We start from the raw sequence: 27629 nt of genomic DNA, 5'->3' as shown, positions 1-27629 counted from the left end.
TCATCCGAAGACAGGAAAAACAAAAGAGGAAAGCTCAGCTGTTAGGTGATGACGCTCTCCCGCTCCCGGCCCACCAGTCCTCTGCGTTTGGCACGGAGTTTGCCGTTTCATTTTAAAAGATGGGTTTTAATCTGACCCTCTCGAGTGATGCCATGGAAAAGTTGCAGTGGTTTTTTGGGAGCTTGTCTGGAATGGGGACTTTAGCTCGTTGGATTCTGCTCTTTGAAAACCCACGAGGCTCGACTTCCCCGGCTAGAGTTCTATAGAAAATGCTTTTCTTATCCCAACTCTAAGATGGGTTCCACAAATTTGCAAAACTGAACTTGTCGATAAGCTCCCCTTCGCTCTCTCTTTCGTAACTTTGAATCCATTATGTCAACTCTCCTTTGAGACGCAATTAATAAGATGGTACATTTGGCCGGATTTGTAGTGAGGGAGCCAAGACTTTCAGAAGACTTTGCGTCATCCGTTTGAACTGTAAGGGAAGAAGGCGCCTATCTGAATCTAGTTAGCTATTGAAACAGCCCGTTACCTGGGTTACAGGGTAATCTGGAGGACCGGGGCGATGATAATTAACCAGACACGGTGAATGATTGTCCCCTGACATCATGGTAACAGAGATTATTATCCAACCGCAGACCCCCCAGGTCTTGAACAAACCTCACACTCCACTTGACCAACGATGCACCAGAGGTTTACATCTCCCAGGGGGATAAAGGGCCGCTCGTGTTTAAAAAGAGGAAACAAGCCATTTTACTTGCCTCTCTCTTCACCCAGGAGTCATTTATGAGGCGTCGGTGATGTACTTGACTTCTATTACCGCAGCGGCCAGATCTCCCCTAATTGAAATCATGCAGATTACGAGGGGAAGCCGAGGGGGATTATGTTTCGGTGGGGGGGGAAATCCCAGACATGTGCGCTGCTGGGGAGGGGGGAGTGTTGTAAATCATAAGGAGGGAGGGGGAGAGGGTGCGGCGGACCCCTGCCAGTCCACGACCAGGGCAAAGTGAAAACACTGATGGGTGCTCAGTCACTACACATCTGGGCCACCTAGAGAGGGAAAGAGGTCGCGGCAGAGATGTGTGTCGCTCCAAAGGTTACGTGTTGCCTCCCTGAGCTGATTCTGCAGGGGACAGTGCAGGGGGACAGCACGGGCCGGTGACGTGGAGACATGTCCTCTGTGCTGGAATGTAGTATGAAATGCTTTGCTTCAGGTCCACCCTTTGCTCCTCCGGGCTATTTATACACACTATCACCATGTGTGTCTCCTCACCCCAAGGCAGATACGACTGCTAACCACCTGGCGCCATGTCAGAAGTGCTGGAAGTGTGTGGGTGTTGGTTGGTGTGTGTGTCCTTATTTGTTTTTGTGTACTGAGCTCATATAGATTTGGGTCAGTTACTTTTTTCTTGACCTGACACTGAAAAAGTGAAAACTGGTACTCTGTCCACGTTTGAACAACTTGACATGATATAACACACACACACACACACACACACACACTCATGGCTTTGTTTATAAGTTTGTTTCACTGCGCGACCTACAGATGACCCAGGACTTTGTTACTATGGCGACACACATTGTCGCCAGGGATTTGCCAAGGCCGCAAAGTCTTGAGTATCATCCATTTATAACATGTATGGAATTATAAATCCATGAGAAAGAAGCCTTAGAATATGTATTATTGTTTTTGTTATATATTTCTTAAAGTAAAACAACATCTTTCTAAATGCAGTGCCATTCCCTGCTTATCTCTGCTGTAGATGTGCATTACTTTAGATTCATGTGATCTCGTCTTTGAGCGCGTGTCATCATGAATAAGTAACGAAGGAGAAGGTGTCGGGGCGTAACGAGGGAAGTTCAGCACTGCGTCGCCCCCGGCTACAGCATCGCACCGCTGGGACGCGGTTTGGCCAAACAGCCTTCTGGCAGACGTCTTCCTGACAGCTATGTGATGACTTACTCCGCCTCTGTTCCATCCGCAGCCATCAATATTAATGGCGGTGGTGTTTGGCCACTCGGCGTGTTTGGGTAATATTCATGTAGTCTGTTTGTGAAGTCTGCGGCTCGCAGCAGCACAAAGTCCACGCAGACGTCTGATGGATCTGCCAGGGATCGGCTGTTAGACTCAAAATGGATGGCAAGGAAATCCATCCAACTTTAAGTGGATATTTGTTGTTTTTAAGGATTACGTCTTATGCGACCGGTCGCCATGTGTCAGCAACGATTTAGAAAGTTACACAAGCTTTCAAGGATTAATGTTGCCTGCTCGGTCATTGAAATCCATCAGCACTAAGCCGAATAGTTTGGAGTGCGTTAAGCGAGGCTCAGCCCGTGGACATGAAGTGCTGCTTTGAAACCAGAGAAAAGACAAAGTGTGGCCAAGCTCTCCCCGTGACGCTGGCCGCGCTCCGCTTCACGTTAACGGATCCTCCGGCAGCCAGGCTGTCAGTCTGTCGCTCTCTCAGGCGTCCTGCGTCCTAACTGTCCTTAAGCCCCTCCACAGGGCGACCTGTCAGACGGAGCAGGCAGGCGACTGTCTGGGACGGTAATGGGATTGTCTCTCCCTTTCAGGCCGCCCGAGGGGCAGCAAGGGTTACTGGGATTCACCCTTCTGCCCACCCAGGTTCATCTTAGCTTAAGAGCTCAGCGCTGTCAAGGACGTGTGTGTGTGTGTGTGTGTGTGTGTGTGTGTGTGTGTGTGTGTGTGTGTGTGTGTGTGTGTGTGTGTGTGTGTGTGTGTGTGTGTGTGTGTGTGTGTGTGTGTGTGTGTGTGTGTGTGTGTGTGTGTGTGTGTGTGTGTGTGTGTGTGTGTGTGTGTGTGCATTGTCGTCTCCCTCTTTCTTAGATCTTCAATTCTGCATTCTTTTTCTTCTACTTTGAAGATGAAGTTGTGCTAGCCAGTAAAATATCTGCGCTCCCTTTATTATTCTCCAAACTTGTCTGGAGATGAAAGACTGTCCAGGAGAAGAAGAGTCGACCTTAAACACTCCCAAACCTCTTTCCTCACACATGGATCCTTTCCATTTTAAAGCTGGGTGGATCCGCTTGACTAATGAGAGTGGAGCGCTAGTTTCCAACTAACCTTGTGTCTGTCTGTGTGTTAGAGTGTGTGTGTTTGTACAGTACTGCTTTCCATCACTGTCATTGGCTGTGTTGTGGTTATTTCCCCAACCTGTTTGCGATTATAGCCTCGCTCTCGCCGCCCCACCGCATTGTTCAGCGCCGCCTGTGCATCACCCACATTTTACAGTGAGGCACAGCGAGGGAGGCCTTGACCCGTGACCTCTGACCTATGAACTGCACTGAGTTCATATCCTTTACGGGTGTGGGGCCTGGAACAGGGACTCTGGGCTGCCTTGTTTTACAGCAGTGTGTTTGATAAGCGGGTCTGATAACAGACTTGTGGTTTGTCTTCTTCTCTGACAGGTTTGCTCCGATTCCCTTTTTAAGTAACCTGACTTATTTGTCTTCTTGGATGATGAATGTTGGAGGTTTAGAGGCCAATGCAGCGTGACAAACTGTTTCTGCTGAAACCTTATCACCCTAAATAATGCAGTGCTGTTTACATAGCAATTTATTCATGTGAGCAGTTGTTTTCACACTTAAATGAAGTTCAAACCGACTCATTCAACAACGACAAAAACTCAAGGCGTTATCTCAAAGGTCCAATGAATAACACTCATTCTGCAGCCACACTCATACTAAAGCATTGGCAGAAAAGGCTTACTTCACACCGCCAGACCTTTCCTGGCTGTTCTGTTTGTGCTCACACACACACACACTGCAGCATTCCTGGACGCGCATAAAAGCTCGCACACATTTTCACCTCCACTTCTTCTGTCGTTTTGTCCCATGGTAGGAAGATCTGTGTGCACTGTAAGTGTCGTCGCGAGGAGCATGCAGTGACAGCCATGCCCGTCGAGATGGAGAAGACGGTCACCAAGCTGATGTACGACTTCCAGAGAAACTCCACCTCCGACGATGACTCCGGCTGCGCCCTGGAGGAGTACGCCTGGGTGCCACCGGGACTCAAACCCGAACAGGTATGAGCTCACGTCAGCACACAAACACCTGAAAGAAGCTCTGTGTAGAATACGCCTCCCCGTCTGGGAATGCAAGATGAGCGATTTCACTTTGCGTGTAAGCGGATAACGAGGGTTTAATGGCTCTAGCAAGCGAATTAATCTCCAATTCATTCCGCCTGCGCAAAATATTTACAGCGAGGTTTGATCGCCCTCAGCTAAGCCTTTCACAATATACAGCACAGCCAAGAAGATCCTCTTTAACAACGCTCCGCCGGGCTGTAGGTGTGCAGGCGTGGGAGGGTTTCCAGTTTTATGGAACAATGGAGGCGTTTATGGACGGCGTTTTCATTTTGTTGATGAGTTAGGGAGTGAATAAGCCTGAGCAGTGGACTGGTCAATACACTGCAGCCCCCCTCCCTCCCCCGTCTAAGGCCACGCGCCATAACCCTCCAGTCAATTAGGTCCTCATCTCGCAGCAGTTCGACCTCTGGAACAGTGGAATAATGGAAACCCGGGGCTGTGCGGTACGTTGCAGAAGAAGAGGAAGAGCACAGTTCCAAACGCTGAATGCATCTGAGGCTATTTTTGGATTGGAGCATCGTCAGCACGAGCAGAAACAATTGCGCCGAGTGGGAAATGGTGACTAAGCACAGTGAGATAGCCGCCGCGGAGCTTTTGTAGCGAGCCTACGCCACAAATCGCTCCTTTACATCTTAAGTGCAGCCGCAGCGGCCGTTATCCACACGTGGCCGTTCAAGCGGTGAAACTGCATTGTTTAACCTCTGGAGGAGGAGCGGAAGTACCTCATGTGGGGCTATTCAAAGCCTCGCTCTCCACTGCGAGGACAGGGGGAGACGGTAAACACAAGCTAATCTCCAGGATCCAAACACTGGGGTTAAGTTTGTGTTGTAGTTTTGCTATTCAACACCCAGCGAGACGTGCAGCGTTCGGTACAAACGTGTCTGATGATTATGATCGTGGAATTGTTGCAGCTGGAGATTTGAGACCGCGACTGTAATTGCAGGCTCGGTAAAAGAAGGACGGTTCCGCCATTACTGAGCGTGCTGGAAAACTTACTTAAGCTGCAGTGTGAAAAAAAATCTCTCTCTCTCTCTCTCTCTCTCTCTGTGTGTCAAATAAAACGCCCAGTTGTTGCCAAGTTACTGCTTCTCCAGGGCCAAGAATGTTAGTCAGCAGTGGCCTGTAACTGGTGAGGGCCTGCAGTCTGTGCTGCATCCACCAAGAGCTGATTTTAATTTGCAGCCGGTGATGAATTTTGCCTCGTCATCCCAGTCACATACGGGCTGTTAGAGCGGCGCCTAATGGGGAAAGATAAGCTGGTGGACTTCCTGCTGTTTGAAATGAAGCAAAGCTCGCTTATCCAAACTCGGTGTGGATAGATTTTGTGTTCACATTGCAGCAGGTCCAGGTGAGATCTGAGGGGAGGTGGTGTGTCCTCTTCTCCAGACAGACCTGGTAAGATCTGCTCCAACCAAAGACTTGATTCAAGAACTGTTCTGTTCTGACCCAATTCAAACTACACCTGTGAGAGATAGACGATGGAGCTATAAAGAGATTGTGCTCATCCTGCGCTGCACCACCATTGGTAAATTACAACACAACACAGTGATTTTGTTGGCGTACAACGTCATAGGATTTTGAAATGGACCCCTAAGGATCCATATTGCCGCTTCGTCAACAGTGTAATGGTGGAAGTAAATGCCTGCCACAATAGAAGCAAAACATTCTCTCGCCTGCCACAAAGGCGACGTCTCGCGAGCAGAGGACTGACCCGGGAAGGCGCTTCAGGGTGAAATGTCAGGAGGAAACTCTTTTAGCACAGCGGCCCGTAGCATTCCACTCAAAGCCCCCATGGATCTGAGAAGAGAACAGCAAACACGTGGCCGAGCTTTAAGGAAACACAACAGCATTTATCAAAGTAGCCGCGTTTCCTTCCGCGTTGTCCTGTGTTTCCCCGATAATAATAATAATGATGATGTTGGCTAAGCACTTGTTGAAAGGAGGTGAGGACTCGTGCCCGGTTGGTGCGTGAGTGCTGAGAAAGCAGCTGTGTGAAGCCGTCGCTCTCGTCCCTCACTTGTGAAGTCTTCCCCCGTTTTGCTTTAGCTTTTTAAAAACACTCCTCAATACAGTTTGAGATTCCGCCCTGTCTTTAGTTCCGTCTGCTTTCAATTACAGTTATTATCACAAGCTGCTCTTTCTCTCTCTTTTGCTCTCTTTCTCCCTTTGCAACTATGAGTCCATTGTGTGTGTGTGTGTGTGTCTGTCTGTCTGTCTGTGAACCTTAAGATCTTCTCCTTTAGGCAGTCGGCCTTTCACCTCTAGATTGTAACCAGGCTGTTGTTGATGTTGCATGTTTTGTCCTTTATCATTGTACAGGTGTTTGTGTGTAGGTGTGTGTAGATGTGTTTTACCTCATGTAAAAACTCAGCTGTGTGTGGTTTATCTGCCTGTGATGGGAGTTAGGTTTTTATGGACTTTATTGGAGATCTGATTCCTGACACTGAAGAACAACCAACATGTTTATACAAGATCATTTCACCTGTGTGTGTGTGTGTGTGTGTGTGTGTGTGTGTGTGTGTGTGTGTGTGTGTGTGTGTGTGTGTCTGTGTGTGTGTGTGTGTGTGTGTGTGTGTCTCTGTGTGTGTGTGTGTGTGTGTGTGTGTGTGTGTGTGTGTGTGTGAGAGAAAGAGTTTGTCATTGCCAAGGACAAAGCTGATGGCTTCTTGTCAGTAGATTTGTTCATTAGACAGGTCGGCCATTAAGACTGGCACGACCCCGAGCCAAATGTCAGCAGGTATTGATCTCGATCTCGCTCTCTCAATTACTCTCTCTCAAACAAAAAGCCCCCCTTAGTGGTATCATAGCAACCATCTAAATTAGAAATTAAAAAGAAGGTAAGATTGAGAACTTTCAACTCTTATATATATACATTTAGCTCTGGCGTCACTAAAGTTGCTTTCCTCACAAACCTGTGGTTACATAATGTGTCCACGTTCAGCTGAAACTTGATCCATTTAGCTTTCAAATTCTCTGATATTTGTCGGGAATTTCCCAGTAGGAATGAGTATCTCACAGAGCATTGTGGGAAAAAATGCAGATTAAACTGTGGGAAGATGTTTATTCTGATGTCGGCCCTTAAGCGAGCATCTAAATTCCACCAAAAAAAGCTTAAATTGACTTTCCCTCCCTCATGTGAGGCTGCAGCCCGCCGCCGTGTTGCCGCACGCCGCTCGCTGCTCTGATTCTCATTCCCTCGCCCTCCACACCTCCTCTCTTACTCTCTCTCCCATTGACCTTTGTCCTCAAATCTCCCTTTAAAGTCCCGCGGCTTCCTCTGCTCTGCCTCCTCTCGGTCACATTCACATACGACCGGTTGACCCCTATTACACCCCGGCCCGCTGTTACAGTGCGATAGAAAGATAGCAATAAATAACACGGAGAAGACGTTCATTGTCCGGTGTAATGTTGAGAATGTGCGAGTGATTTGGGTTAACATGATTAGCATGAATCCTCCTGCGACACGCATGCTGCATACGTGCACACATGGCATGCATGTGCAGACACACTGATGCATGCATGTTTAATGACTTGTCTCCTCCCGCGTGTGTGTGTGTGAGTCTCTGCACGTCTGACAGGTCAGCAATGCATTCCCGTGTCAATGTGCAGAGATGGAGGGGAGAGGTTCCATTAAGCCTCCACTGGTGGGCTATAAATCAGTGGTTGTGTGTGTGTGCGCTGCTGTTTTATTTTTGAGTTTGTAACACAGTTTCCATCTCCGGTTTGACCTCTGTCGCCCTCTGTGCCTCAGGTTCATCAGTACTACAGCTCCCTGCCTGAGGACAAGGTGCCCTATGTGAACAGCCCAGGAGAGAAATACCGCATCAAGCAGCTGCTCCATCAGCTGCCCCCCCACGACAATGAGGTGAGACACACACGCACACACACACACACACACACACCAGAGTGACTCCCACCCCCGATACCACCATTTGCACCTCCCTCAGGGCAATAAGGGGATAAGAGGGGATCAGGGCAGAGACAGACACAGCAAAAATGGAATCTGTCTTCTTAATGGGCGAGAATGAAAAAGTGAGGTGTGTGCGTTTCAACATTCCGCGCTCATTAATCCACTGGAGGAAATAAACGGGGATTGATGAGAAATTTCAGGAGAATTCTGTGAAATGAAATCACAGTCACAGAGTCCTGCAAATGTGAGATAAAAGACTTTAAAATGATTTTCCCTCCTTCAAACGCCTGGATAAACCTTAATGTGTTTCAAATCAGCACAAATCCTGTATGATCACCGTGAACGCTCCTCAGTTATGCTTCTGAAAATCCATTTATTCAGGAATTTTCCATAGATTCCGTGCAGGCATGCGGCTTAATCCCATTCTTGCCTTTAACTGTAAGGACAAACATTGAGCATTGAGTGAATGTTTACGTGCACAGATCAGTCTTTTACCCTGTAACATGCTTTGCGTGTGTTCAGGTGCGCTACTGCAACGGCCTGGATGACGAAGAGAAGCGGGAACTCAAGCTCTTCAGCACCCAACGGAAACGGGAGAACCTGGGGCGAGGCAGCGTCCGACCGTTCCCGGTGACGATGACGGGGGCGATCTGCGAGCAGGTACAGAAACGCAGAAGAAGAAGTGTGTGTGTGTGTGTGTGTGTGTGTGTGTGTGTGTGTGTGTGTGTGTGTGTGTGTGTGTGTGTGTGTGTGTGTGTGTGTGTGTGTGTGTGTGTGTGTGTGTGTGTGTGTGTGTGTGTGTGTGAGAGAGAAAGAGTTTGTCGGCACCTTTCGCCTTGTTCTTGCAAAACCAGCGGGAACGAAGACGGAACGAGATGAAAGAACTCTGAAAGCCGCCCTGTGATCCCACTTCTAAATGTCATATCTGCACCGTGTCCCGTGACGAGACTGAATGGAGCGCAAATGGATCAAAGGCCCAGTCATGTGGCCGGGCGGAATGAAGGCAGTGAAGTCATGTGACGGACATTCTGAAGGCTCCCCGCTGACATTTCAAACCTTTGTTAGGATGTAGGAGAGCCGTCTGAGTCGACATATAAAGGGCAGAGATGTCACTGCAGTCGGCTTTACAACAGAGCCTTGACCTCCATCCATCCAAAGTCAAGGCACCGCGGCACTCGAGAGCATCTTGAGGGTGTGTGTGTGTGTGTGTGTGTGTGTCACTCACTAACAACAGCGCTGGTTCTGTTTCTACACAAAGTCGAGGAACTGAGCTACAATTAATCACGGCTCTCAGTCTTCCATTTCTGAAAAACATCTCGCCGCGGCAGCATCAAATATTAAAGGCGTTGTGGTAAAGCGGCGTTGAGGGGCTGTGGAGTGCAGCGGCGAGCGTTCTTTTAACAATAAATGTGACGCACTTCAGCGTCCCCCTGCCATTTGTAGCCTGAGAGTGCAACAACAACACCGAGCTCAGGGCCGAGTGGAGCAGCGCTGTCGTGTTGGAGCCCCCGAGTGTGTGCTCGTTTACAAGCTGCAACACACACACACACACACACACGACAGAGCTGATTGTGGGGAGAGTGTGTATTGATTGAATTCCTTCGTTTTTGCAACCCCTCTAAATCTCCTTTGCCAGCCTGACGTTTCTCCTTCCCTCCCTACATCCCTCCTAAATCTTCCCCTCTCTCTCTCTCTCTCTCTCTCTCTCTCTCCCTCTCTCTCTCCCTCTTATGTACCTGACCATCCTCCGCTCGTCTCTATCTCCGCCCCTCCGTTTTATCCTCCCATATATTTCACCGTCTTTATTTCTCCCCGCTGGTGCGCCGTGGCAACCACTCTTCTTCATTATGCTTTTATTTCTCTGTCTCTGCGTGCCCTCCACACACACTCATGCACTCACACCTTCACGCTCCCACTTTAAAACATTCTCAGTGCAGAAATGGACTCCAGGACATTTGTCTGAGCTTTCTGATGTAAGCACAGGGTGAAGTCATCTGTTTGTTGTGGGGCAGTTTGTGACACTCAGGGTCATTTGAAATGCGACCGATCCCCATGACTCAAATCTCCTCTCCTCTTCCTCCTTTGCAGTGTCGAGGCCAGATAAACGGCGGCGACATTGCGGTGTTTGCGTCGCGGGCGGGCCACGGCGTGTGCTGGCACCCGGCCTGCTTCGTGTGCAGCACATGCAGCGAGCTCCTGGTGGACCTCATCTACTTCCACCACGACGGGAAGATCTACTGCGGCCGGCATCACGCCGAGCGCCTGAAGCCTCGCTGCACCGCCTGCGACGAGGTTAGCACTCGCTCACCACATACACACACACACACACGGCATGTTAATGTCATGACATGGACATAGCGCTCATCTGGAACGCTGTCACAGAAGCTACAATGTATTTTTACACACGCATACTGTACATGTGTGCTGTCACATGATCCTCACAGTCTCACAACCGCTCTATTTTAGGCTTTTTACAGTCTAATGGGGTCAACGCTCGTTTTCCTAATCTGCCCACCATTAACACCACCTCACCTTACACACTCTGCAAAGGGGACGTGGACATTATGTTTCAATTTAGCAGCAGCTCGGCGCTCATAAAGCACCCTTGCACTTTAACGGCGGCGTAATTAAAAGTAAATGCGCCATCTAGAATCCACCGACTCCAAGCACACATTAGCCAAGCATCCCTTCCTAAGTCGATGACGAAGAGGATGATCTCACATTGGCAACTGGCCTAAGAGAAAGAGAGAGAGAGGGGTGGGGGAGGCGAGCCGAGCCCTCGTCCCGCCACTGTTAAGTAATAGTAATAAGCTGAGCAAGCCGTGATAAATGATCCATTTTCGCCTCTCAGATCATCTTCGCCGACGAGTGCACGGAGGCGGAGGGGCGCCACTGGCACATGAAGCACTTCTGCTGCTTTGAGTGCGAGACGGTGCTGGGGGGCCAACGCTACATCATGAAGGAGGGCCGGCCCTACTGCTGCTCCTGCTTCGAGTCGCTCTACGCCGAGTACTGCGACTCCTGCGGCGACCACATCGGTACGTATGCGCCGCAGAAGACAAATACGATTCTATGGACACTTACACAGTCTGCAGGCCTTTGAATGGACCCTTATGGATCCATGTTGCTGTTTCAGCAGCTATGCACGCCAACGTTTAAGTCCAAGCTCATCTTCTTCTAATAGAACTGTTATAGTACAATGACTCACGTTATGGGGCGACATTGTGCGAGCTGTGAACTGGTGTACTGGTGTGAGAGAGCACCCAGAGGTCCCTGTAGGACAGTGAGCCACGACATTCCACAATAAGTTCCATAACTTCATGTAGAAGAACTTGTAAAGGCTTTTTTCTGGTCCATGTCAGCGCTCCATGGACTTCAGACCAATAGAAATGACAATTGTGAAATTGAGCAAAATGGCTGGAGTGTGTCTTTGAAGTGAAACGAGTAGCTGCGAATGTGTGTGTGTGTGTGTATGACTAAGGAGAAGGTGAACGAGCTGCAGCTTCACTTATTGCTGGTTGACCTCATTTTTAGAGAGAGAGAGAGAGAGAGAGAGAGCGCTGCAGTGGAAACTCTGTGCCCTGGTTTTTCACAGTTCTTCATCAAATGATGCAGGCACTGGGGTATAAAGCGCTAGGATCACAGGTAGAGCACAGAAATCTGGATCTCATGCCGCATGAAAATAACCTGGAACAAAGAGGCACAGACAGCCTGTGTGTCACAAAGGTTCCATCCAATATGTCTGGAGAAAACACCAGAGGAATCATCAGATCAGATCAACCTGCATGTTAGTTCCTCCTGGCCCGAGACACTTCCTGTGATGAGGTGTGTGTGTGTGTGTGTATGCACGTGTGCGTCCCTCAACCGGATGGCCCAGCTGTGATTTGGCACACAGCTCTCAGCAAATTTGGTCTGTAATTATTAGTCAGACAGGATACAGATAAGTATTTGGCTAATAAAACACAACTGATTATAAATTGAAACCATCAGAAAACATTTTGGAACCAGATGGCAGCTATTAGCAAATTGCTGGTTGTCTTACCCCCCCGTGATGGATCAAAACACAAACACACACACACACACACTCCGCTGTGTTTGCCCCAAACTGAGCTCAGCGTTCCACCCTCGGGCTCCATCTTCTTTGTAATTAAGACATATCACCTCTTGTGCAAAGATGCTGGGTTTCCTCCTTGAAACCTGTTAAATTCTCTCTCCCGCAGGCATCGACCAAGGCCAGATGACATACGACGGGCAGCACTGGCACGCCACCGAGGGCTGCTTCTGCTGCGCCCGCTGTAAGTGCTCTCTGCTGGGTCGGCCCTTCCTTCCCAAGCAGGGCCAGATCTTCTGCTCTCGCTCCTGCAGCCTGGGCGAGGAACCCAACGGCTCCGACTCTTCCGATTCCGCTTTCCAAAGTGCTCGGTCCACCAGGGAGTCCAGGCGCAGCTCCAAGGCAGGAAAGAGTGCAGGAGGGGGCAGAGGGCAGGCTGAGAGGTTTTCAGGCGAAGTGGACCCCCTTTCCTTACAAATGGATCTTCTGAGTCTCTCCAGCCAGACGCCCAGTTTGACCCGCGAACCACCGGCCTGGCAGAGTCACGACCACGGCGGGGACGGTTATGTCTACGAGTCCCAGTTAGACCTTGCATCAAACCCCAGCCCTCTTCAACTTCTCAGCCAGTGCAATGTCAGGACTGCGTATAACCCCGCGTGCTCTGGACAGAGCAGCCAAGCCCAGGACCACAGGATCAGGGAGAGCGGCGGTTTAAAGAGGCCCCCCATGTCGGCCTTAAAGGGACGCTCTTTCAGCGAGTCGTGGTATCAGCAGCCGGCTCCAGAGGAATACTATCCCCCCAAACTGAGGAGCCAGCAGAGCTTCAGCGAGGTGTCGCAAAGCTCTCAGCACCACGTCGGCTTCTCCTCCGACAAGCGCTCCATCAGTCTGCACGGCTTCCAGAGGGAGAGAGAGGTGGGACCGGCGCCTCCAGCGCAGCAGCCCAGGAGCAGGAACCCCATCAATGCACTTAGCTTCACCGACCAACTGACGCCCCTACAGCAGACCCCCAGAGGATCCATGGACTCCCTGGCCCTGTCCAATGCTACAGGTCAGTGTGTTATCAGTCATTGATTATTCTGGTTGTCAGTTGGCCCGTGAGAGTGTTTGTTTGTTTGCTGCGGTGTGTAATCTTTCGCGAATTCAATTTTTCAGGCATCTCGGCGGACGGAGGAGGGAAGCGACAGGAGCATCTCTCTCGCTTCTCCATGCCGGACCTCAGCAAAGACTCTGGAATGAACGTGTCGGAGAAAAGCAACATGAACACCCTGAACTCCTCTGTGCAGTTCCGCAGCTCAGAGTCCATTCACAGCCTGACTGCCGGCCAGCCCTACATGGAAATGAACCCGCCGGCTTCCCAGTACCCAGTGCAGTACTGTGACCCCCCTACCATGGGTATGAGCATGTCCCACCTCCCGCCTGGCTTCACCTTTCAGGAGGAGGACAGGGTCAGTTTGGTGAGCAGCGCCAACGCCGCTCGCCTGCCGCCCATCAGTGAACGCAGGGTGGGTGTCGGAGGAGGAGGAGGAGGAGGAAGCAGTAACAGAGGTGCCAGTGTCCGGATAGAAGCGCCCGAGGACACCCCGCAGAGGCGCCGGCACCACCATCACCACCACTCCCGCAGATCCAGGCGCTCTCGCTCAGAGAATGCACTCCACCTGGTGGCAGACAGGAGGGGGAAACCCCAAGAAAGGCAGCAGATGCGCGTCCGTGAAGACTACGACCGCTTCCCACCTCCAAGGAGCGCCAGGGACCAGTTCGAAGGAGCAGGGGGAGGAAGATACCATCCCCAGTTCTTCCGTCAGTGCCCCAGGACCACGTCAGACCTGACACTTCAGAACCCCGGGGCGCACCGCCGCACGGGCTTGAGCCAGTACTCCTGGGATGATTACGACGACGACGACTGGTGCTCCACCTGCTCCTCGTCCTCTGAATCTGAGGACGAAGGGTACTTCCTGGGCGAGCCGATCCCCAGGCCCGTCCAGCTGCGCTACCTCAGCAACCAGGAGCTCATTCACAAGTACAACACAGGGATGGGAGGACCCAACCGCAGCGCGCAGCTGCACACCCGCAAACGCCGAAAAAGCAAGAACTGCATTATCTCCTAACATCCTTAACTGAATCCCACAGCTCGTGTACACTAACATTCTTCAAGAAAACAACCACAACCACAACAAAACACCCAAACCCATTTACTTAATGTTGTTGATTGTTGAATATCTTGTAATTGAAAGTCAGTGGTAAATTACAGTTGGTAAACAGTGAAAAAAGCACCAGTGTTTGCATGTTTATTCATTTTAATATTTCAGAATATCTCCTGAGCCGGTAGACAGGTACATGCGCAATTCTATAGCCAGGTCAAAGGTCATGTTGTGGATTAAAGCTGATGTGCAGTTGTTAATCACACCAACTAACATTTCCATGCAGCAAACAGTGTGCAAGTTTGGTACAGTTAAGCTTTTTCATGCGGTGTGAAAAATGAGGTTTAGATGTAGGATATACTGTATGTATTATTGAATTTGGTTCATAGTATGTACATAGATTAATGAATTAATAATTTCACTTAAGTTAAGGAAGTAAGTGTAAATATGGTTGTAAATGAGGCCTCACATATTTTTATATTTTGTATGCATAGAATCATTTATGTTTGAAATAACTATAATGTAGAGATAGAAAATGACAAAAACAACATATGCATGTTTTATTTGACTGACCTGGTTCTGCATTTGGAATAAAGGAGAATTTCTGTGAGTTTTGATGGACAGCTGGTGTTTCTCTCTAGAGGACGACGCTCCCTGTGTGCATGAGAGGGTGAAGCATAGATTCCCTACCAAGCAGTCACCTTCTCCATCTGGTTACTGCATAAATGAATTACAATTCTGTGTAGAGGTGATTAAGAGTCATCCATCTCTCTTGGCACCTCCAAATCCAGGTTTCCTAATAAAGTTCAAGAGAATATTTAAACAATTATATAAATAAGTCGTTCCATCCGCTGTGCCAATAACGTCACTTCTTAAACATAACGCAACAAAGTCGTCAAAATGCCTCCGTTTATTCCTTCAAGTAGTCTAGTTTGTTGTACACATATACACAATCGTAGCTGTCCTGCCATTCCGCTGCCATTTCTGTCTTATAATTGTGTTTTTCCTCATTCGTGAGGAGAAAAGTTTTAATTTCGTCCTCAGATTTTCACCTTTACCTCCACACATCATCATCCTCCTCCGCTTAGGTAGTTACGAGCTCTACCAGGTTGTATCTTGAAGTAATAATGAGTGTTGTACTGTAAATTGGATTGCCGGACGTCCATGTGGTCAGCGGATTACTGCTGGTAGCCAACATAATCCACCCACACACACATTTGAAACATAGGTGTGTATGTGTGTGAGAGTAGTCTCTGTTAAAGCATTAATACTGTCGACTTGATCAGCACATTAGCGGGTTTACTTCACCTTGGCTCAACTCTGGAGCAAGCGCTCCAGTTTTCATGTTTGCTCTGGGACACTGGAATAGCCCCCAGTCTGGCAGGAAAAGAGTTCTCATTTAGTCGAACCATGTCATGTCGAGAACAGCTGCGTAAACATGTGAGATACATTAAGTCAGCCTGCTTGTGAATTTTTTTCTCTTCCTCACTCTTCAGCAAATCTTCACACCGCAGCTGCAGACTGTTAGTAATATCAGCTGAAACTTGGGACTTAGTGTCACTGCAATCATTGTCCCTAATTTAATGAGGCGCATGGGAACGGGAACTCTCTCACACACACGCTCTATCTCCAATAATCTGGTTGTTAGAGTCCCAGACACATGGGTTTTCTTTTAGATCTTCATTAACTTCACCCAGATCTATTTCTTTATTAGTCCCTTGCTGAGCCTTTTCCCAAGGAGTGTGAATATGTGTGTGTGTGTGTTCTCATTGTGTTTAATTAAAAGCAAATGGAGGCGGTACAGTGAGGGGGTGCACGCAGATTGCAGCCATATGTTTTCTGGGCTGTGCCATAATCAAGGTAGCGGATGGTGGGGAGATAATCTCCTGAGCTGAAGCTTCCAGCAGTGACAGTGACCGTCGTGCAGTCACCCAGAGTCTATGAGCAACCTTGTGTGTTCAGAAACATGTCTCACAAGGTACCTAGAGGCCTAAGTTTCAGTTGTTTTTGTGAAAAGATGGAAATTCCCATATTTCCCCTGATATTGATATTTATTTTTAACACAAAAGCCCATAAACTTGTAAAATCTGATATTCATTTAAACGTCCACATAAGGGTGTAAAATTCAAACGTGAAGTTTAATGATAAACATGGAAAGACATATATGATATATGACAAAAATCAATCAAATCATTGACTTGGTTTATATAGTTTATCTGTGTTTTGCTCATCTATTATTTGTCAACAACTCAACCTCACAGTGCGCTTTATTAGGGACAGACAGAGTAGTCAGTGTGTGTGTGTGAGAGAGACGTCCTTTCATTGACTGAGCTGTGTCAACAACACAGAAATCAGGTGACAGAGTGAAAGTATTTGAACCAAATTTAAACTCTTTAGCGTTGATGTGAATCCATTCAATAAATGTAGGGAAAAATCAATTGACTAGCCTCACTTTTTCATGTTCTTTATCATTCCACAATGGTGTGAAATATATTAACCCCAACAAACCCAATTGAATACTTAAGAAAGGTTGTTTTTCCCCTCAATTTGAAATAATTGTTTTACAGTTGTGAAAATAGTTTTTGGAAAATTATGAAATATCTCAAAAGGCTTGAGTAAGCCATGTAAATGTTTAATAATGACAGTAATCTAGACAGGTTTCATCCAGAATTTGAGAAGGGACAATTAGCTAGCCTGAAACTGAGACAGCTTGCAATTCTGTTTTGAGTTTTGCGAACAATCGCCGAGGAGCTAGCTACGTAGCGTGCTGGTGCATGCTGGACTTTAAAGTTGTCAAGCTGTGTTGTCCACACTTCAACTTGCTTAACAAGTTTAGCTTACATGGCTAGCGAAGTTGTGACGCTTGTTCGGCTCATCACAGTAGAGAGCGATGTAGAACCCATATTGAAAGCTACTTCAGCTGGAAAAGGCTCCATTTTACTTTAATTAACAGCAATGAGTGTGTGTTTGTGTTTGTTTGTGTGGTTGTGTGTGTGTGTGTGTGTGTGTGCTTGTGACTGTGTGTGCAGCACAGCTGTCATGAGTTGAAGTTGGTTGAGTCGTTCTGGGAGACTCTAAAGGCCATAATTACCGGCCCTTAAGAGCAGAACGGCTGCAAATTACAACTGTGCTCCGAACAAAACTAAAATAGCCTGATTCAATTATTTACAAACGGAGATCGCGATGGACACACACACACATTACAGACAGGCTTGGTGAATGGGAGACACATGACAGGAATGACTCGAGTCCTTGAGTCCCAGTGCTCTGTTCCCCTCTTTCTGCCTCATCATGTGTGTTCAATTACCTTGCTAATTATGTGCCAGAGCAACACAAACAGACGCTCTGAGTCCTGCTGCACGGCCAGCGCATGAACGTCTGAACCTCTGAGTGTGATGTCCAGATGTACTAGACAGAATGGAGGAAAAAGGTGAAACACACCAACAGTAAACGTAGCAGCCATTGTTTCTATTTCAGCAGTGATGTATGTGCTTGGGGGATGTTTTCTTTGTGCTTCCCCACGGCGTGGATTCCCGTATTCTGCCACTAAATCCGGATGTGACTGGGATAATCGCTCTATATGCCAGATAATTTGCACAGGGGGGCACAAGAGCAGCGGGGGATTTTCCTCCCTGATCACAATCCCCTCTGTTTGCTGATGGGAGCAGTTTAGTGTCTTTGTGTCCTGAGCACCTCTGAGGTGTTGATACTGTGTCTGCTACAATTCTCCTCAATGTCCTAATCTGCATACCAGACCAAAATGTAATTACCCCCGCCAACAAGTTTGTTGTTTATATTTGCACACAATTCATGATTGTCTGTAAAGAGACGGCACAGTGTCATACCGCTAGACCCAAACATAACCATGGAATCTGGAACTGCATTGTCATCCAGTTAGCCATGACCTTTGCCCTTCTGTTGACCTCCGCTGTGAACAGGCAACACCTTGTTTCCTGTTTGCCTTCACCTCTCAATCTAATCCATTATCTCAGCTTTCCACAGTCAGTCCTTGATAACAATGGCCAAACTTTACAACCCACTGGACATCCAGGCAACTTGATTTTAGCTACTTTTTAGCGCTAGCATTCCTAGCTTATCACAAACAAACAAACACGCATTACAGCTATAAACTAGCATTGCCTTCTTGTCTTTATCCGGCAAGAAGCAGTGTCAGTGTCTTACTGAAAAGCAACAATGACATTTCACAGTTAACTTAACTCTAAATAGACTGTTCCTATGTAGCGAGCAGGTTTGTTTGTCAGACTCTGCCGCTGTTGGTTAAAGGTAATGCAGTTGCTAGTCTAGTGCAAAGTAACAGCAGTATGCCACCACCCACAGCTTGTTTTCAGACATTGTGTGATTATGATCCATGACAGGATGATCGGGATCTTGTATAGCCCTGATGGACAATCACCTGCTGACAATACATTTTCCTTGACATACCTAGACATCTAAGTTCTTTTTCAGGCTGGGAAATGTGCATAAATAAGAATCATTCAAAAGTCTAGAGCCTTCATTTGGCTTGTGATTCCTCTCTGTGGGGGCCTTCATTAGGCCTGATTGTTGTCATTCAGCAATCGTGAGAGCAAAATATAACAATTCATTTCCAGTGTTTGCTCATTCTGACACGCAGCCCAGTGAAGTGTTGCCAGGTTTGGGCTAATCCGCAGATCAAACGGCTCAAGGGCTGCACGCATAATAATAATGGAGAGCGGCATGCTGGGTATCTCGACGCTGCGCTGCCAGAGGGCTCCGTCTGGTTCGTGATATCAGCCCGCCTTGCCCCTCCTCAGTGTGACTCATTAACGAGCCCCGGGTCTCGGGAGGGGTCTCCATCTGCGTGCCACCTGTACCAAACCCGTCCACAGCTAGCAACGTTTAACACCAGGCCCCATTCACATTTTCCAACCCTTTTCTTTATGCAAATCAGCTTTGTGTGCGGCGTCTTCGCCCTGTTTCTGCTCGCTACCTTCTTATTTCTCCCTCTCTTGCCTCTCTGTGTCTTTTTAATAGAGTTGACGGATGGAGCCATTAACTCCCCAGCTGTAAATGATGTGATGTGATGTTGACTTTACAGTGGTGCATTTTCCCCTCCAAGACCTACAAACGGTCATTAATTTAATGATTCATTTCCAGGAATGAGCCTCTTTATCTCATAATGTTTGCAGTTGCAGTTTTAGTAGATTGCAAGGAAATTCTGTGGATGGAAAGTTGATTGGATACAGATTCATATTTCTATTCAGCAAAAATGTGTTTTAGGGTGATCTGGGGATTCCATGTTTCAAACAATGATCTTAATCTACTGTGAGATTCAGTTGTGATTTTTTTTTCTTATCTAGTTTAATGTATGCATGTTTTTTAATTTTGTTTATGGTAAGGATCCACAGTAGCAAATTCTAATCCGAAAGTCTGACTGGGGGCCACACGACTGTCTCGTTGCGTCACTATCACCTCTCAGAATGCTTTCATATACTATCAACAAGACAGGTTTGTGTTGGCATAGACACAAATTCAGTCTTTGTCCTTCACCAAGGACATTACCTCAGTCTCAGTGTGAGCTGTTAATTCCTACGGCATCTGCTGCTCATTCTTTTCCACTTAGACAAAGTAGGTAATCTTCACACACAATGGACAGTCTAGTCAGTTGGAATGTTTGTGTGAAATGCATGCTAACTAACATTATGTCATTTATTAATCATATCAGTGTTAGAGTTAAGTAACACGTGTGATACATTGAGGCATATTTACTGAGATATCAGCACAGTTACCAAATGTACAACTTGGGACTTGGTGACTTATTTACTTTTTAATTTATCTAAGTGTTCACTCTTCTCTGATTTGCAGGAGCTCAGTGTTGCCAGGCGGAGAGACTGAAGAGTAATGACCCTCATTTCACCTTTTCCTCCCCCCAGGTCTTGCCGCTGGAGAAGAATTTCATATTCAGCTTGAGCTCGGGGATTTGCGGAAGATGTAAAATGCCTAAAAATAACATTAAGCATTGTTAAATGATTTCACAACATGACCCAGAATAATGTTGTTTTCAATTTGATGCTAAATATGAATGTCATAGATGATTAGATGAAGTATTGAGTGTGCAGATATGCAGAGGTACAAGACGGGTTTGTTCTTCCAAATAATAGACAAATACATTGTGCCTTAAACTACTGACACAGGGGTAACAGTACAACAGTACATATTTATTTCATTATTGTTCATAGTCCAGGCTGGGAAACGTATGAAAACCTTGTACTAATGCCTGGTTGAAGCTCATTTTGCAGCATTAACACTCCACTACAGTTTGTGTTCCTGTTGAGCCGCCAGTGAGGAGGACTGTAACTTTGGTAAAGATGAGAGGAAGAAATTCTCTCTAGCTATTGTGTAAAGTAGTAGCTGTGTGTAGTAGGAAGCCAATACACAGAGAGTACAGATAATCAAACAATGATTAAATAACAAAAAGTCCTTTAAAATTACATGGAAGGAAGCGGAAACCAACCAGTTTGGCAGGTGTCAATACCATTAACCACTCACAAATAATTAGCACTGGTTCCTTATAAGGTTTGTCCTCCAGTTCCTGTAGAAGCTGTAACTCAAATGCTTGTTTAAGACTATCAGCAGATTAACAGCGCCATCTTTTGACAAAACTGGAGAATACTGGATGTATTTCTGTAGCTTGGGGCCTGATCGATGATGTCACAGAAGTAAACAGTTTGCACTATTTTGCTCATACTGTATAAATCATATAAAGTATATAATTGGATATATTTAGCACATTGCTGCTTTGCACTTCTTGTTGGATATATGTGATCTAATCTAATCTACCGCATTCTACTTCTGAATTTGTTTTGCTCAAATTTTGACTGAACCAAGTTCATGGAATAAAGAAATACAAGAAAAAGATTTACAGTAATAAATAGTCATTAAACTGGTTCCTCCATTTAATCCTGCAGATAGTCTCCCTCCAGTTATAACAGGGCATAACTAGGCGTTAGTATAACATCCTCACCACAGCCAAGGGTGTGGAGTGAGCAGAGTGTGTTTAGTGTAAACTTTTTCTTAATTTCACAGCCATAAGGTAGACACACAAACACACACAAAATATTTATCGGACAATGCACATACAACAATGTAACAGATTTTAATCAACCATCATTTGTATCTATACAGGGAAACCCATTATTTCCCTGTTAGTTGTGCCTTATCTGTGCCATCTCACAACTTGGTCTGGACGCTCTTGTCCGGTTTGAAAGATTTCCTGCACACGGTGAGGTCTTTGAATGCCTCTGAGATCTCTAGCAGGCTCTTCCCTTTGGTCTCAGGCAGGAGGAAGAAGGTGTAGAGAGAGCCCAACATGGCCATGCAGGCAAACAGCACAAAGCAGTACGAGCCCAGGGCACTCTGGGAAAGGAAACATGATTGGCGCTCAATTTCTGTTTCTTTTTATGTTTACCATAGACGCTGTGGTGTTAAGTACTTACAACAAGAAAAGGGAAGATCATTGACAACAGACAAAACAACAACCAGCGGATGATCCCGCTAATGACTAATGCTGCCGGGCGATCAGACTGGATGAAAATCTCATGGCTGAGAGTCGATATCGTTCCCGCTATAACCAGAGAGAAGAAAAATACAGCAGAGCACATTGACTTATTTTCCCTATAGCGGTTGCACTATAAATCCCAGTTTCCACTCACACACACACACACACACACACACACACACACACACACACACAAGCACATACACATACCAGGTCCTCCACATTGGAAGATGATGAAGAGGTTGATCAAGCCAACAGTCGTGTATGGAAACCAAGAAACGTAATCCTACATTGCGGCAAAATGCTTTTTTTTAATGATGAATTAGATTTTTTTTTTAATGCCATTCTAGAATCATCTGAATAGTGTTGATGATTGATTCTAATCTACTCAAAATGGGCAAAGAAGCAATAGAATGCATTGAAATCAACGAGGGCCACGCTGTTTGTTTACCTTCAGGGTCAGCGTGACGGTGATCAGCACCAAAGTAGCCGACATGGCACCTAAGCCCACCCAGAGCAACACCCTCCTCCCTGTGTGCTCGATGATGAAACCCTGAGAGGAAAAAGATGCATCGCTAGAAAACTCTGCAGACAAATGACAAGTTGATGACACATTCTTTAAAGCACATTTCACACCTGTCTGACATGCATCACATACGACTCCAATTCATCAGTATCTTCTCATCAACATACCCATCTCACACACCTACTTTCGCACATGTAGTATTTGAAATTTGACTTGAATATTATTTTTGGGAGAAAATTAATGATAATTTCTTCTGCTTTGGGATTGTTTAACCTACTTTGGTGCATTTCTGGTGGGGAAAAGCAAGAGTCAAGTGCAGCAAATATGTGTTCTTTTTGGCCATGTGTGTCAGTGCAGGGCAGACAGTCAAAGCCACTGGTTAGCTGAGCCGTATAGGTCATATGGGTCCAGTACAGTCCACGTACATAAAGATCATTGTCGTCTTTCGTTTTGGAATGAGGAAACGGACATCATGTTCATAAATGGGAAATTGGAAACTCGCGCATGCTTGGAAACATTCAGCTTTGCTTTTGCGTTTACTCATTGCATAGCATTACTCATATTCAAGTCATCAGTCTTTACCTGGTTTGTAACCCGCCTATAATTAAAGAAGAAGAGGAAGGAGCTAATGTCCCTGGCACTACATTCAAATGGGGAATGTGTCTTGGCAAGAGCACTCGTTTTTCATTTCCCGACCCCTCTATTCCTAAGCGAACATCATTCCCTGATGGACAGATGTCAAGAGTAAGGTTTCCATTTTCAAATTTTATTTCTTCACTACGAACAATTCCAAGCACAAGCGAGAAAATTGGAGATGGAAAGGAAAGTCTAATATAGATGTATGTCCTTTCTATATCTATATAAACATTAAAAAGCATGTAAGTTCAACCAATTATTTGTGGTCTTGCGTTGAACACTTGATAACAGAACACTGGACATTTGTTTGGGTTAAACTTCACAGTGACTGTGCCAGCATAAAGGCTTACCTTTTCTGTGTGATCTGATTATATTTACTACATTTCCCAACCACCCTAGCCCTGGACTTCCTGGTGTGGCGTACATGGTGGAGGTGTGTTTTGCTTCCAGTTGACTTTTACGTTGTTGTGGTTTTGAGGGGAGTTTGGCTAATAAAAGGGGGAGCTAACATTAGACTAGGTTGTTTGCCCATCACTGGATTGGTTCCAGCCCAGGTTCGAACCAATCCAGTGATGATCCACGAAGTGAAGTCACTCACACAAAACATGAAGGCGAGGATCTCAGCTCCTCCCAGACCCAGGGTGATGTAGCGTATGTACTCAGCAGGGATTCCTGCCTCCAAGAAGATGTCAAAGGAGAAGATACTAATCTGGGAGAGAAAGAATTGATCAGAACAACAAAACACCTGCCTATAGCCACAATCAGGTCCATCCTCACCGCAGGCATGCCTGAGAGCAAAAGGCAGCTGCTAATGGTAACAACGGTGATAAGTCTCCACCGGACATTCCGGTCCCTCAGCACCTCCAGAGTACTTTTTGGACGGACAACATTGATGGCTGCCTGCTCAGCCAGCATCTCATCTATCTCCTGTTTGTAGTCACCTCGACCCCACAAACTCTGCAGAGCTCAAGATCAGAGAGAGAGAAGGAGGAACATGTTGAAATATAGGAAAATATAATGAGAGAGGAGGTTTGCTGTCTTAATCTTACATCAGGTGAGAGGGATGATGCATTTAGAGGATATTGAAACAGTAAGTTCATACAGATCTCAGACTTCAAACGGCTGTTGGAATAATTACGAGAGGAAACATTCCAACCTTTTTTACATGCCTCCTGGTCACCTTTCTCTATCAGTAAGTATCTGGGAGCCTCAGGGAAAAAAGGCAACCCGAGGAGCTGAAGCACTGAGAAACAAGTTGGGACAATGAGGAGGATGTTCCACAGCTCCTCACGGCCAAGGATCTCACTGAAACAACAAAGAAACGTGCTTACAGCTTAGCCAGTCTAACAAACTGATAGTGATGTGTGCACTTTTGCTGTAAATATCTTCGTTTTGGAATTTCAGATGTTCCATAGCCATACACAATCACACAAATCATTTGTTGAGTCGACACCTGTTGACCACATCGTGAATCCATGTCTGATCAGGTGGTTGAGGATTTCTGAAGTTCGTGACCAAGTAAGACACTGATCCAGCCACAAATTTTCACGCTGTGACAGATTTTACAATCCAAACATGGCATGTGTTTGTGTCAGGTGAACATTTTAGTTTTATTGTTAATAAATCCATCATTGAAATAAAAAGAAGTCCTCCCTTCACATGTAGATAATGCATGTTTACCTTAATCCAAAAAAACGCCCCAACAGTTTGCCAAAGGATGTAAAGGTCGCTAAGGTCAGAGTCACCTTCCCTCTGATCTTCTGGGGTGAAATCTCACCGAGGTACATTAAGTGAAGGCCCATTCCCATACCTATATAGAGGTCACAAGAGGTCACCTGGTAAGTCAGACACAAAGCTGATACATCTACAACATATCCCAGTGTTTTATTGATGTGTCTGCTATCGGCTTACCTGCTGAGAAACCAAACAGGCCTCTTGCGATGACGACCATCTCAATGGATTCGGCACCTTTACTTGAAAACATGATCGCTGCTGCCACAATGGAAACTAAACTGTTGCAGATTATTCCCTTTTTTCTAACGGAGGGAACAGACGGCGGTCAAGGTCAAACTTTGATATTTACTAAACGGACTAGGCTGCATAAAGGGTCTCTTACTCACATTCCAACAAGTCCTGTGACACATTTAATTGACAGAGCGCCGAAGAGTCCTCCAACAGCATACGTAGAGACGATAACAGACCAGATGAGTGTGACGGTGTGTGGAGGTGGAGGCTCTTCATATCTGTGATACCAGCTGCTGTTGATGAAGCGCTGAATGAACTGAAATACATGATAACTGATAAATATATTTTTCTTTGCTATTTGGGATAAGTGGGAACTAATGCGTATAAAGCAAAGTAAAGAGTGTGATCATGTATGTACTACTGTATTTATGGCATTTATACCACTAGGGGGCAGCAAAAAATGTCCTGACTCGAGGACAACAGGTTTAGGTTAAGCAAAATGATGTATAAGGTGTAGGAAAGGAACAATGTAATGTCCACTTATGAGGACATATGGTGTCAGGAGATGAATGTTGATATTGTTTTTTTTGTGGAAAGGAACATTGTGACCTTATTGTAATCCTTTGTTCGCTGCTTTATCTCTAGCTGTCACCTCTGGGTTCGCTGCTTTCCAATCACGCACACTCTGTGAATCTACTCAATATCTACTGATGTCATCATATCAATGATATCAAGCAATCATATCATCATATCAATACGCCTGTATCAGGTGTTTTTAAGTTGTAGTTGGAAAATGGCTTATCACTTAATCAAAGTTATTTAAATGACAAAGTGACAGAGAGGAAGCATCTCACCGGCGATGGAGAACTCAAACCGGTGACGTGGTAGCCATTTTGGCAGGATCCTCCGAGTCCCAAAATGGGGATGAGAAACAAAGCGTTGGCTCGTGTCTGCAGTGATGAAGAGGAAAGAGAACCAAGCAGCAATCAGACATTTAGTTTGTGTTTCTATGTTTTGCTGGAGTGAGTGAGTGAGTGAGTCACCAATGATCAATTATGGAGTTAAATCGATAGATTGGAATCTTACACATTTACTCATATGTATCTAAGCCCTCCCTCTGTTTCTTATTTTTGAAAAAGAAACTATAAAAATGAAAATCTCCACTCTGGTTTTCCTGCTGAACACAAAAATACAAGCATTAAACTCCACTTTCTGACATAGAAGTGTTAAGACTTAAAGCTGAGAAAGTAATTTGGCTCAGTGACTCAGCAAAAACTTTTTTGAAACAGTTTGAAAAGCAGCTCAGTGACTCAGCTACAGGCAACTGGTCAGAACATTTTCTTCCCCTTTTGTTCTTGCCAATCAACAAAACATTATTTGTTAGTTAGCACAGATTTTCACGTAACCTGTAAAGGCTTTGTTCCTCACTTGTTTACCTGACTGATTAAATGGCCGTGTGAGGCTTCATACCTTTAAATCATGTAATGTCTATAGGAAATACTCAACACAAATCAATAAACACTCACCAGCTGATTCAGCAAAGCGTCCATTCTGCTGTTTTCGTGGAGACCCATCTACACAGAGGTACCTACGCTTACATGTATATTCACTATGTGAACTTTGTCAAGTCCTCCAAGCTGGATATCATTAACTTTTGGTCTCACTGGCTGGACACAAAGTAACCAACTGTCTGTGATACATGTGTTTACTGAAGATGCATGATACAAGGCCTGTAGAGCCTCAGTCAGTTTTATGCTGTAGGCTGTAAGCTTTCTGGCACTGTCTGAAGTTGGTTCAAGTTATATCTATAGAACTAGAATACCTTGACGCCCTGTCTTTTAAAACCAAACAGCCACATCACATCATATCAACCCAACCTACCATCAATTTAAAAACATAGCAAGACTTAAATGACTCCTGTCCACACAAGGCTTAGAAAAAGTTGCTCATGCCTTTATTACTAGTTTAGACTATTACAATGGTGTCTTTTCAGGTTTCCATAAAAAAGCTCTTACACTGATTCTCATATCCCTGCATTGGCTCCTGGTGTGTCAGAATATTAATTTCAAAATACTGCTGCTCCTCTATTAATCACTAAATGGATTAAGACCAAAATACAGCACTGAAATGCTTATAAACAATATAAACCCTCAGGTTATCCAGGAACGTTGCTCTTCAGATGTGGACTGCTTTACAAGATATGATACTAAACAATGTACTAAAAATGTACTGAAGAAAAAAGTAAAATGCCTAAAAATAACAAAGCGTTGTTAAATGGTTCCTCAATATGAGGCAAGTAGTATTGTTTCCAATTTGATGCAAAAAAATTATATAATAAATCATAAGTTGATAAGACATTATTAGTATAAAGGTCAACTCATTGTCTCCTAGAGGTCAAACTTTGACATTTAGGCATCAGGACTAAACTGACAAAACTAAGGTAAAGGGTATTTAACTCACATTCCAACAAGTCCTGTGACATATTTGATTGACAAGAGTGCCAAAGAGTCCTCCAATAGCATTACATAGAGACGCTAACAGACCAAATGAGTGTGACGGTGTGTGAAGGTGTAGGCTCACCATATCTGTGCTCGCTGCTTTGTTATCACACACCAGCACCTCTGTGAATCTGCTGAATACCTACTGATGTCATCACAGTACGTCTGTAATCAAATGTTTTAAAGTTGAAGTTTGCAAATGCCTTTGCTGATCATTTAGCCACAGTTATTCACAAAATAAAATGGTATTTTGCCC

At 45.8% G+C, this 27629-nt stretch overlaps 2 protein-coding genes across 5 annotated transcripts in view; one reads left to right on the top strand and one right to left on the bottom strand.

The window, feature by feature from the left end:
• The window catches only part of prickle2b (prickle homolog 2b), a 76709-nt gene extending 61888 nt beyond the window's left edge, over positions 1 to 14821 (top strand). For all 4 annotated transcript variants that reach the window (XM_076156987.1, XM_076156988.1, XM_076156984.1 and 1 more), the window contains 7 exons: positions 3863 to 4046; positions 7861 to 7974; positions 8542 to 8679; positions 10108 to 10311; positions 10871 to 11057; positions 12240 to 13121; positions 13226 to 14821. In XM_076156987.1, coding sequence (XP_076013102.1) covers positions 3915 to 4046; positions 7861 to 7974; positions 8542 to 8679; positions 10108 to 10311; positions 10871 to 11057; positions 12240 to 13121; positions 13226 to 14178 — 2610 coding nt within the window. In that variant the 5' untranslated portion in view covers positions 3863 to 3914 and the 3' untranslated portion in view covers positions 14179 to 14821. The remainder of the gene's footprint in view (positions 1 to 3862; positions 4047 to 7860; positions 7975 to 8541; positions 8680 to 10107; positions 10312 to 10870; positions 11058 to 12239; positions 13122 to 13225) is intronic.
• Positions 14822 to 21200: 6379 nt separating this feature from the next.
• slc2a9l1 (solute carrier family 2 member 9, like 1) lies at positions 21201 to 26480 on the bottom strand. The gene is made up of 12 exons (XM_076156785.1): positions 26402 to 26480; positions 25730 to 25825; positions 25031 to 25191; positions 24822 to 24946; positions 24591 to 24720; positions 24067 to 24215; positions 23688 to 23875; positions 23509 to 23619; positions 22200 to 22301; positions 21959 to 22034; positions 21687 to 21814; positions 21201 to 21606 (listed from the first exon to the last, which is right to left on the bottom strand). Exons 1-12 carry the CDS (start codon positions 26447 to 26449, stop codon positions 21421 to 21423), a joined length of 1500 nt encoding a protein of 499 aa, XP_076012900.1. The 5' UTR covers positions 26450 to 26480; the 3' UTR covers positions 21201 to 21420.
• Between the last annotated feature and the right edge of the window lie 1149 nt (positions 26481 to 27629).

Source organism: Genypterus blacodes, unplaced genomic scaffold, assembly GCF_046128005.1.
Source record: "Genypterus blacodes isolate CSIRO-AG114 ecotype Tasmania unplaced genomic scaffold, CSIRO-AGI_Gbla_v1 ptg000070l_1, whole genome shotgun sequence".
Lineage (NCBI taxonomy): Eukaryota > Metazoa > Chordata > Actinopteri > Ophidiiformes > Ophidiidae > Genypterus > Genypterus blacodes.
Note: the sequence above shows the minus strand (reverse complement) of the source record. Positions and strands in the feature narration are given on the sequence as shown.